General features: G+C 46.2%; 1 protein-coding gene across 4 annotated transcripts in view; it reads right to left on the bottom strand.

Annotated features, from left to right (window-relative positions):
• CEP104 (centrosomal protein 104) overlaps positions 1-12,690 on the bottom strand; it is a 50,655-nt gene that overhangs the window by 36,201 nt on the left and 1,764 nt on the right. For all 4 annotated transcript variants that reach the window (XM_036870708.1, XM_036870700.1, XM_036870716.1 and 1 more), the window contains exon 2: positions 10,106-10,232. In XM_036870708.1, coding sequence (XP_036726603.1) covers positions 10,106-10,232 — 127 coding nt within the window. The remainder of the gene's footprint in view (positions 1-10,105; positions 10,233-12,690) is intronic.

Raw genomic sequence — 12,690 nt, forward strand, 5'->3', positions numbered from 1 at the left:
GGGCCAGTGACTACGGATGGAACAGACTCGTATTCTGGGGGGTGATCGCTGGGGTTCCCTAAACGCCAAGGTTGTAAGAGAGATGCATGTGGGGCAGGAGGGCAGCCAGGAAACTGGGAACTTAGCAATTCGAGCCTTGAATACCCTTCAGTCAAGCACTGCTTTAGACATTTCAGATATTTACTTTTTTTAAATGCAGGGCATAGACATTATGATTGGTGGTGAGATCATTCTAGGCATAAGGACACAGTAATCTCGTGTGGAAAAAAATCCTTTATTATTTAAAAAAAAAAAAACAAACCTCCAAAACTGTTTAAGGAAAACTAAGATGACTGACAAAAGTTTGAAGCTGTATATTTTAAAACCCTTCAAAAAAAGGGCTATGGGAATTCCCCGGCGGTCCAGTGGTTACGACTCGGCGCTTTCACTGCTGAGGGCCTGGGTTCGATCCCTGGTCAGGGAACTATGATTTAGCTATTCAAAGGTAGCTTATTGAGAGTTTATAGATGAATCAAAAATACCCCTCAAACTGATTAAAAGAAGGGACAATACCCTGTGCAAATCAGTGAAGAGAAACCCATCTAAAATGGAGCCGGGGGCCCTGCAGGGAGGGTCTCAGGCATGGACTTCCTTCTTCCGGGCAGGGAGTGGCAGACTCGGCTGCCCCAGCAGCAGAAGGGAGACTTTCTCCTGGTCCAGTAACAGCCCAGCCAACGAGATGCTGTGACCACCCCAAACCCTCGCTTTCCTCCAATGGACTTAGGTTCAAAGCAGCACCTCCCAACTGCCCCTTTTCTCTATAAAATAAGGTTTCTCTCTCTCCTTTGTCCTCAGACTCACCTATGCTTTCACCACTTTGCATATCCCGAACTGCAATTCCTCTGCCATTCTGGAATAAGCTCACTTTGCTGGCAAAAACAACTGGCTATTTTATTTTTAAGGCTGACATTGCATGGTGTCCAGAAGTGGGTTCTGGAGGAGATGGACCCTGGACCCCCGTGTGACAGCCGCCCGTGCCCCGCGCCCCGCTCCCCTCCCCTCCCGCAGTGAGAGCCCCCCTCCTTCCGGGCCAGGAAGCCTCCGCTCCGATCGACCTCCCTCCTGGTTGAGTGCTCTGACTTTATTTGGGATCTGCTTTTTTTCTTTTTGGGAAGGCTTTGTCCTTTTGGTGAGTACTCACTCATTTGTTCCCCCTATTGGAAGTGTGCTAGAATTTTGGTAAAATTCCACTGGAATCAGGCTATTTAGGGATTTTTCTTTTGCTCTTGAGAAAAGCTCTAAGAAATGGGACCCCAGTCACCTAAATGCTCTAAGGGCACCCTCCTTCGGGGACCCTGGCTGGTGTTATGTTTAAAAACTATGGTCCTTCCTCATGCACATTTTAAACTAAATAGACTGACTTAACCCCAAATACTTCAGAATACCAAGGGCCATTATGGGGAACTTTCAACCTCTCCAAACTTGTTTCTCTCAGAAACAAATTAGAAAGCCATGGCTCTAAAACTAAACAGACTGAATGCGATGCTTATTTTAATTGGTACCTTGGAGCTTCCAAACACATCCAGGACTCTAAGACTGCCTCTTTACAAAATACCATTCCTAGACTAACAGAGGTGAACAAACTGAAAGAAGACAAAATAGCTTCTGAGGCCTCTCTCCCCTCCCCCCTCCCCCTTGTGCCCCTGCGCCACCTTCCCTCCCCTTCTGCCCATCCTCACCTCCTCTGGGCCCTCCACCCCCTCCTAACCCTCTTGCTGAACTCCCCTTTTTCTCCAAACCTCTCCCTGTTTCCCCCTCCCCTGAACTTATTAAGTCCTGCCCTTTTAAAGCTAAGCCTTCTAGGGGTCTAGATGCTAAATCTCTAGTTACTTATGTTGCCTGGACTAAAGCTGAACTTCGAGCTATAGTCAAAGATTTTCCCAAAGTAACTGAGGACCGCCATGGGTTTGCTGAAGAACTTATCCACTTATAAACCTATCAACCTGGCTTCTCAGATTTATATCAATTAGTCCACATGCTTGCTGGTGAAGGTCAGGCCCAACATTGGATGAAACTTGCCTGATGGGAAAATCCTGAAAGGGATTTGGAAAAACAAACGCTGACCGTTAGCAGGAAATCCAAGAACTTGCTAGAAATTTTCGCTGAAGAGTTTCAAAAGGTATTCCTAAGCATGATGACTGGAACAAAATTCAGGCTTTGCATGCAAAAACCTATAAAACCTGTACACAACCATTGTAGTTGTCTTCAGACTGTCTTTAAAGAAAACTCTGGTCTTCTTTTGGATGTTGAATCTGCTTGGGTTGCCTTTAACTCTGTGTTCATTAACGGGCTGAATGGGGATTCTCTTTCAGTTAAAAGGACTAGGATGGGGGCTTCCCTGGTGGCGCAGTGGTTAAGAATCCGCCTGCCAATGCAGGGGACATGGGTTCGAGCCCTGGTCCAGGAAGATCCCACATGCCGCGGAGCAACTAAGCCGGTGCGCCACAACTACTGAGCCTGCGCTCTAGAGCCCGTGAGTCACAACTACTGAAGCCTGCGTGCCTAGAGCCTGTGCTCAGCAACAAGAGAAGCCACCGCAATGAGAAGCCCGAGCACCACAAGGAAGAGCAGCCCCCGCCCATCGCAACTAGAGAAAGCCCGCGCGCAGCAACAAAGACCCAACGCAGCCAAATATAAATAAATAAATTAAAAAAAAAATAAAAAAGGACCAGGATGGAATGGGAAACTCTGTCCACTCCAGGTTTGGTTAATTTGGTAAATCAGCTCGTTTGCACCCTAGACAATTCAACAAATGGAGGCCCCTGCCTTGGAGTGCTACACAGTTCAAACAGTGGGGGTTTTAACGAACCCCCAAAGATCCCCGTCTCGGAACCCGTTCCCTTTTGTTTGGGCCCTCTGAGATACACACACTGTTTTCTTCTTAGGCTCCTTCATCCTTATTCAATCATTGGGCAGAGATTTCTTAGGAAAATACCATGCTGGAATTTCTTTCTCCTGAAAGGGGGAAATAGTTCTAGAATTTGACAGTAGCCATCAAAATAGCCAAGCAGGGAACTGAATGACCCTTGATATCTTTTACTTGCTCTGTCTCAGATGCATTAGAGGTGATTTCAAGGACACTCACTAGTCACTTGTCACCAATGGATCAGCTACCACTTTCCTTATGGGCAAAATCTCCAACTGAAATACCCAGAATCCAGTGCTCCTCCTATTAAGATTCAAACATATCCCTCAAAACTTCTCCCCAGAATTAATCAGTACCTTATAATTAAATAAAGAGGTCCTTCAAGGCATCAAGCCCATAACAGAAGATTTCAAAGCCGCAGCCTCATTATCCCTGTACTAGTCCCCGTAACACCCTGCTTTGCCCGTGAGAAAACCCAGCGGCTGAGGATGGAGGTTTGTCCAGAAACCGGAATAAGTGACACTGTTATCCCTGGCACCCTGTTGTTCCTAACCCGCATATGCGACTAGCATCCATTCCTACTAAAAGCAGAATCTCATTGTAATTGACCTATGCACTGCGTTCTCTAGCATTCCCCTTGATAAAGCTACTCTGTATCTTTTTGCTTTCACTTGGGAAAGAACAGTACACCTGGACAGAAATGCTTAAGGGTTTTACTGAAGGTCCTTCTTTTTTTTTAAAAATTTATTAAAAAAAATTCTTTTGGCCGTGATGCGCAGCACGTGGGATCTTAGTTCCCTGACCAGGAACTGAACTGCGCCCCCTGCAGTGGAAGCATGGAGGAGTCTTAACCTCTGGACCGCCAGACAAGTCCCTGAAAGTCCTTCTTACTTTTCAAACCTTAAAGGCTGACCTGGACAATGCAGTTTTCTGCAGGCTCTACTTTATGACAATATATGGATGGTTGGCTTCTCTACTCTCCTCTAAAACTTCACAGGAGGACAGCATTCACCTGTTAAAACCTTTTAGCCTTAAAGGGACATAAAGTCTCCAAGGAAAAACTGCAGTTTGCTCAAACTCAGGTTCAATATTTAGGGCACCTGATCTTAGAATAAGGTTACCTTTAGATACAGGTAGGCTTCATGGTACCCTCAACTTCCCCACATCTAAAACTCAGCCCAATTACGAGGTGTTTTGGGCTAGCTGGCTACTGTCAAAACTGGACTCCAAATTTCTCTCTTATGGCCCAGCCCCTGCATGTTTTATAAAAAACAACAAACCGGACCCTATTATTTGGGGGCGATCAGGATTACATAACCTTCAGAGCCTTAAAGAAAAGCTTAATAAGGGCCCCTGCCCTTAGACATCCTAATTGTGAGCTTCCTTTCTTTCCCTTTGTATGTGAGAAGGAGGGGAACGCCCTTGGAGTACTCACCCCAAACACAGGGACCATCGTCGACCCAATCGGCTACTATATCCTGAATTCGCATCACACTCTTGTGAGACCCTCTTGCTAGCTGCTCCTCACACAACTCTTTCTTGCTGTAATAGCCTCAGCCCTGCTGTTCCTCTCCCCGCTGCTGACAAAACTCTTCCAGACTGCTTAATACTGACACATCACCTTTTGACTCCCTGCAATAGTTCACAGGAAATTCCTCTAACCAATGTAGATTTTTCATGGTTTACTAATAGTTCCTATCTAAAAGATGAAAAAGGTAAACACTGTGTGGGGTTGCTGTCGCAACTCCTCTTGAAGTCATCAAGGCAGTATACTTTTGGCTACTTCAGCCCAAAAGGTGGAATTATATGCTCTCACTAGGGCTTGTACTTTAGCCAAGGGCAAGACCACCAACATTTATACCCACAGCCGGTATGCCTTTGGGGTAGCCCATGACTTTGGGACGTTATCAAAACAGCAAGGTTTACTTACCTCTGATGCGAATAAAATTTCAAATGGCTCTCATGTCTAAAATTTATTAGATGCCATACTTCTGCCAGCTGCTCTGGCTACTAGCAAGGTCCCTGGGCATAATAGACTCAAGTCCCTGTAAGCTAAAGGAAACCATCTTGCTGACATTTCTGCCAAAAAATGCTGCTCTCAAAGGAACCAATGGCTAACCCTCTGTCATGGTCCAAAGGGATATCCCCCATATCTCCCAGATGATAATTTGGAAACATTGACTAGAAATGCCCAACAACTGGCCCCAGAAAAGGAAAAACAATATTGGAAATTGAATAACTGTTGGCTTGATAAAGAGACAGAACTCTTGGTTTGGGCCAAACAACAATCTGGTCCTACCAGAAATTCTAAAGTTCCCACTACTGACCACTGCACATGCCTTAAGCCACTGGTCTACTGGCAAAATGACAGAGTTCATGAACCAATACTGGTGAAGAAACACGAAGAAAGCTGTGAAAAGCGCCCACCGCGCTTGTCCCATCTGTCCAAAACACAACCCAGGAAAACCTGTCTGCACTGCACTAAATTGCTAATGGGCCACTCAAGACCTGGCAAAGGGATTTTATTCAGCTGCTCCCATCTCAGGGATATAAATATGTCTTAGTCATGAGTTGCATGTTTTCTCACTGGACTGAAGCTTTCCCTTGTAGACAGGCTACTGCCTCTTCTGTGGCTAAGATCCTGTTAGAAAAGATCATCTCTACCTGGGGAACCCCCCCCGAACTTCAGTGGTTGAACACTTCGACAGGTCTGTGCTGTCTGGTTGGTTTTACACTTTCACTGTCTCACCATCCTCAATCCTCAGGGCTAGTCTAATGCATTAATGACATCATTAAGACCCAACTGGCAAAATCTGTAGAGACCCTCCAAATACCTTGGCCAAAAGCATCACTGTTGGCCCTTCTAAATGTCAGATCCACCCGTTTGGGAACTCACAAACGCTCACCCTCTGAGACAGTCACAGGAAGCCCAATGCACCTGGTTCCCGCCTCCTTTGATCCACAGCTGATAAACGGAGATATACTTCAATATTGTAAGGGCCTTACTGCTTCCACTGAAAGTAATCACACTTTAGTAATGTTTTCACAACATGCTCCCAGGAGATGAAGACCTTAAGTATCACACCATGCAACCTGGAGATTTCACCTACTGGAAAGGACACCTCCAGAAGGACTCCCTTCGACCTCACTGGAAAGGCCCCTATCAGGTACTGCTAACCAACCCTTGTGCTGCTAAGCTCCAAGGAATGGACTCCTGGATTCATGTCACCTCTAAAGAAAGCACCAAGCCCTGAGTGGACCTGCACACCAACTGGCAACTTGAAAGTAAAGATTTCCAGGAATTGAAGCAGACAGCATCTGATGAGACAGCTTTCCCAAGATGGACCAGGCCCATATACCCTTTTCTCACTATTGCTTCTTACCTTATTTTCTCCCTCTCTACCTTGGACAGACATTGCTTTTATGCACATTTTCTGATCTACTGCAAAAGAGGGAAATCTCTCTGATTGTTGGATTTGTCACCAGAAACCTTGATCTGTCCATGACAGCAGTGACCCCTACTCACACTATAAGTGACTTCTCTGGAATCCCAAATGCCACTTGGTACCTAAACTGTTCCGCAGGTCCCTTGTATAAGGTGAGACTACTAAATCCACATGCCCTTGTTCCCTGGCTTAATTTAAGCTCTCTTGAATATACATACAGAAGACACTGGAGCAGCCAATTTGAGTCAGACCGTTTGTAAGCTGGCTGTCATACCCATATATTTAGGAAGACTTTTAGTATGTGATAACATCATACTTGAGTCTTGGTTGAATGACGCCAAGTCCTTGATACCGACAAATGAGCCCATAAATGCTAACCCTGATGAGGGGGTCCTACGTGCTCCTCCTGGTTACTCTTCTATATGTGGAAGCCTTGGTAATGGTCCCCGTGCTTGGGAAAGTCATCATCTTGACAGCTGGAGGGTAAAAGAACAGTCTGCTTTTGCTGTATTCACTGTTCTACTTTCTCTTCATAACAGATCAGAAACCTCCCATTGGTCTATTGCGTTAAACCTCCTTAGCTGCCTTACATGGGAACTTCCAGCAGGCGTATATGACCCCAGGTTTGCCTCTGTAGGGAGAGCTGCCCTTCTCCCCCCATCAGAGTAGGTGCCAATGAACACGATTAGAAATCTCTTCCTAACATTAGGAGAGCTGGCCAATTCCACAGCTGAAGGAGTAGCAGCCCAACATCGATCACTTATTAGCTAAAGTAGTTTTAGATAAGTGCATAGCCCCCAATTACCTATTTGCTGAGCAAGGAGGTGTTGGAACAATAGCAAATACCATCTATTGCACATGGATAAATGTCTCGGGAGAGGTAGAAATCCAATTACACAAAATCAGGGAGCAAGTGCACTGGTTGCAAAAAATTTTCACCTGATATTCCATGGTCCTTGGATTTGTTCAGCTGGCGAACTTCAGGCCTAGGGTCATGGGTCAGAACCATCATACAATCTGGAACTGTCATGTTACTTTAAACTTTGTTTTGCATAACTATTTTTAACCTTTGTACCTGTTACGTGTCAAACCTTTGTAGAAATGATGTGCGCAATAGCGTGATGTTGGCTCAATGCTTTGAGATCTCCAACGTGCACAACCTTGACAAGATGTACACTTTAGACAAGAATGCTTGACAGTCTTCCCTTCTAACCTTCCTTGTTCCTCAAACATGGTCTTAAATTGTTTCCTACTGCTATGTACTTTCCCTCCGACTTTGGATGTGACAAATAGGAAGGGTCCTTCCTGACACTGAAGGACAAAAACCACTAAATGCAGAAAACTTGACTCTTGATCATTGATACTTTTGGAGAAAGTTCTTGTTCAAAAGGGGGAAATATGACAATTAATAAAAGGAAACCTCAATTAAAATGGAGAAGGGGAGCCCTGAAGGGGGAGCTCTCAGGCACGTATCTTCCTTCATTCCGGGGCAAGAAGAAGCTGACGTTACTGCCCCAGCAGGAGAAGGAAGATTTTCTCCTTGTCCAGCAACAGCCCAGCCAATGAGACAACGTCACCACCCTGAACCCTTGCTTTCCTCCAATGGACTCAAAGCAGCCCCTCCCAACTTCCTCCTTTTCTCTATAAAGCAAGGTAAAGTAAGGTTTCTCTCTCTCCTTTGTTCCCCAGACTTGCCTATGGTTTCACCATAGTTTGCATGTCCCGAATTGCAATTCCTCTGCCATTCTGGAATAAGCTCATTTTGCAGGTAAAAGAACTGGCTATTTTATTTTTAAGGTTGATTATTACCTAAAAAGGTATGTATCTCTTCAAGATAAACTGACAGCTCTAAATTTCTTTCTTTTTTTGGCCATGCCGTGCGTTTTGCAAGATCTTAGTTCCCTGACCAGAGATGGAACTCGGGCCCCTAGCAGTGAGAGCACTAAGTGCTAACCACTAGACCACCAGGGAATTCCCTAGATTTCTTTTCGAATGAAAATTATTTGACAATAAAAAATTCATGCCCAGAGGCTCTGATCATTGGTGTAAACTCTGTGTTCTCTTGGAGAAGTGTGTCTCATGCCCTGAAGATTTCAGGCTCTATGAATTCCTAGGTCACAGAAGGCACTGGAGAAACTTCCCTTGCAGCCTTGTAGAGACCCCCAGGAGCACCTCCCACTGGAGCTATATCTATCAGTGCCTGAGCACTCCCTCTTTGACCTGGGCTAACAGAGCACCCTGTCCTCTCTTTGGGAGACTTGGCTTGAGGGTACTTTCCTTTGCCTTCCTATGATGTGCTTGGCCTCAGAGAACACTGTTGAAGTCAGGAGATCCCGAGCCAAACCCAGCATGAGTCTGAATGGAGATCAAGGCACATACACCCTTTCCTTTGAAGCAGTCTGAAAGTTTACTACTAAAACAAGTATAGGTCATGCCTTAGAAGAAATACCATGTCAAGACGTGAAGGAATCATATTAGTATTACTTGTATAAATATTACAAAAAAGCGGCCCTGTCTGTATATTTAAGCACCTTTAATTCATGCATAAATGCTGAAATAAGTGCATTTAGTAGAAAGGACCTCTGCTGAAGGGAAATGCAGGTGTGTGTGTGGGGGGAATGGAAGTGTATTTGCATAAAACCGTGGCCCCAGCTCACTCCAGGCCCCTGGGCTTGGGGAGAGGCAGGACTGGACTGATTTGTGAGTCTGGGGGGGAGCGTGGATGTGACTGAGGCTGCCTGATGGAGGTGTTCCTCCAGCCCCATTGGACCTGGTGAGGCTGCCCTGGCTGGCCCAGTCCTGGGATGCTTACTTGCCCCCAGACAAAGCCCTTGTTCAATATCAGCTTCATCAGTGTTAAAGAGGCTACTTGTCCCCATCTGCTCTACTCTTTTGTTTCATTTCTCAGTTCACTGAGAACGGAGTCTTGTTTGTTGGGTTCCCTCAGAAACACCAAAAGGAAAATATATTTGAATTTTAAATGGGATTTACATTCAACTTTTTAGCAATAAATATATCATCTGAATAAATGTAAGTCACAGTATACGACTGAATGTAAATGTCATACAGATTTACATGTTCATGAATAGGAGCAAATAGTAAGCCTTCTACTCACACTTGGAATACAAGTCAAGAGGAGTGAGATTCCCCGAGGAGGTGACGGGACCAGGAGGTGAGCGGCCTCAGGCGGCCGACACTGACTAAGTCGGGGAAGCCTGATCAGGCCCTGGGGCAGCTCAACAACTAACTCTGCCCCACCTCTGGGGAAGAAAGAAGGCTTCTCAGGAAAAGACTTAAATGTTTCAGAAAAATACTCACTGGTATTACATCACTCAAGTAATTAAGACTTTTAAAGGTGTACAAATATTCCAGATGAATCTGAAAGAGACTTTCTTGGTTAAAGTCCTGTGTTACATGAAAGCAGTGAGATGCAAAATCTTTACCACCAAGCACAGAGAATGCGGGACTGGCCCTCAATCAGGGAATTGGGGGAGGGGCAGTTCTCCTTCCTCTCTTCCGTATTTGCACGCTTCTTAAGTGAATGTGGGTTAATGTTATAGGGAAAAAGGTTCAACAAATTTTCTTTAAAAACAGAAGGAAAAAAGTCCAGCGCGTAACTAGATGGGTGAGTCTGCAGCACAACCCGACCCTCGTGTGGTTCTGCCGTCTGAGTCGTAATAAGACTAGCAGCTGAGACGGAGACAGCCCATGCGCCCTTGAGGACCCACCGCCCTTGGCCCCTCGTCTGGCCTACCTCGGTGACCTCCACCCGCTGACAGTCGGTGCGTGGATCATTAGTTCCCGGGCACTGAAGCCGTCTTCGTGTCCAGATGAGCTGACAACTACGAATCCAATCTTGTGGGGCATTCTGCGCGCTGGGGCTGTGTATGAGAGCAGGAAAGACTGCTTTAAGGGACTCAGTAGTACATCATAACATTGAAAGTGTTATTTCCTGCCTTTTTAATACACAAAGTAATTCCCAACCTAGGCAGGACTGTCCCATCACTTTGAAAGAGTCTAGTTCTCATTACACAATTTTTAAGATGCCTCTAATACCACATAAGGTGTCATTCAAGTTACCTTGACTTTTCCCAAATATATGCCAAAAAGTCTGACCAGCGTTGTGGGTGGAACTGCGTCCCCCAAAAGCTATGCTGAGTCCTAACTCCTGGTGCCAGTGACGTGACCTCGTCTGGAAACAGTGGGGACGTAAGCAAGTTGAGGTCATATTGGAATAGGATGGGCCCTGCTCCAACACGACTTGTGCCCTTATCAGAAAAGAGACAGGGACACACACACAGACAGGGAGAAGCCAAGTGACAACGGCCAAGCAGCTGGCGCAACGCATCTACGAGCCAAGGAACGCCGAGTACTGTTTGGAGCCACCAGCAGCTGGAAGAGGCCCGGAAGGAGCCTTCAGAGGGGGCGCGGCCCTGCAAAAGTGCACCTCGATTTTGGACTTCTAGCCTCCGGGATAAATTTTTGTGGTTTTACATCATCCAGTTTGTGTTACTTTGTTATGGCAGAAACAAGGTCTTTTGCTAAGATATGAATATAAAGATTTTCAAATTGGTTAAGGAACTCATAAACCAGTGTGTTAATGAGTTATACAAAAATAAGGGGAAAGGGGGCAGTTTAATCAACAGCATAATCACTGCTAAACGAAAATGCTGACCAGCAGAGGGAGAGCAGAACCATGGACAGAACCTCCAGCACACAGGCGTTCTCCCGGAGCCTGGCTGAGTGGCTGACTCTGGGGAGATGCGGAAATATCGGCTGAATGATTTTTTTGTCATGATGTTTTAGCAAACCTGGCTTGGCTCATAGTTACCTACCATCGTTTTGAGGGTGGCTGTAGTGACGCCCAGTTTTGCCCACTCCTTTGAAAACAGCACCTCAATCCCAATTTCCCTTGGTAGTTCTGTCCTCCCCACACCCGGAACTGTGGGGCTGACGCCCATCCTGCACCCCGCAGATCCCCGCCTGAGGGGGGCACGTTTCCCAGGCTTGGGTGGTCCATGAGTTCCACATCCCTCCTCAGGAACGGGCTCAGGGATGGAGACATGAGAACAGGACCCAAGCTGGACCGAAGCCACCCAATCCCAGGACCCTGCGGAGGCTGTGGCCATAGCATAGTGTCTGTGGGGAAGGCAGGGAGTGGAGCTGACACGGGGAAGCAGTGCTGAGAGTGGCAGAGACACCCTGTGAGCCTCAGGACTTAGAGCCCGAGCAACTCACGGACTTCTGGTTACTCTCCAGTGACTAAGCCTGTCGATGCTCTTCAGTCGGCTAATTTGAGTGAAGGGTTAGTATGCAACCAAGAGTCCTCACTAACACAGAGGATAAAGGCTTCTCCAGAAAGTTCTCTGGGGTAAGACATACTATTAATGGAGATTTTCAGGAGGAGGTGACACACAAGCATATCCCACATGAAATGTGTTTGTTTTAACATGCTTGATACATGATCCAGATCTTCCTTTGACTTTTACTGAGAACCTGCAGAGGACCACGTCAGTAAGTTAATTATTGGCTGGCACTCGCTAATGTTTCTTGGGATATACGAACAAAAGCATTTAAAATAGAAAGAGAAACCACTATTAAAGATCCCAGTTATTTTTTATACAAAGCTCACTGCAGGACATCACAGGAGAGAAAACCAAACTAACCCAGAAAGTAATAAAATGCAGGCACAAAAAATGGACGAGTGTGATTTAACCCACGGCAGCTGCACAGCCTGGCCTGTGTGCCAGCTCCCATGCCAGACGTGGACTGGCCTCGCCCAGCCTGTGGCTCCTCCCACGTGCCCGGGCTCGCAGCCTGGACTGACCCCTTGGCCTCCATACCTCCCCCTCCCCCGCCCCCTCTCCCTCAGTGCCAAGTCTCACTGGTCCCACCTTTGGAACACTGACTGAATACGTCACCTCTTCTGGATCCCACTGTGTTCTCCAGAAAACCACGGCCAGGTTTCCCCACGTGGAGTACTGCCCCCACCGGAAGAACCCTCCTCAAGCCCAACCTGCTGTTCTAACCCCCGCTTTCTGTCATGGATTCTAAAGTCCCTCCAAACTTACTAAAGCTCAAAGTTAGATCCCTGTGCTGGGGATTCCCTGTGTCCTTCCATCATCTTTTTTTTTTTTTAATTACGATGTCAGAAATTGGGAAGTAGAGCATGGAGAGAAGAGTTTAAGGGAAAGGCGAGTGTTTGGGGTTTTTTTTTTTTTTTTTTTTAAACTTTGGGTTTATTTATTTTGTTAATTTATTTATTTATGGCTGTGTTGGGTCTTCGTTTCTGTGCGAGGGCTTTCTCTAGTTGCGGCAAGTGGGGGCCACTCTTCATCG

The sequence above is a fragment of the Balaenoptera musculus genome, chromosome 1, assembly GCF_009873245.2.
Source record: "Balaenoptera musculus isolate JJ_BM4_2016_0621 chromosome 1, mBalMus1.pri.v3, whole genome shotgun sequence".
Lineage (NCBI taxonomy): Eukaryota > Metazoa > Chordata > Mammalia > Artiodactyla > Balaenopteridae > Balaenoptera > Balaenoptera musculus.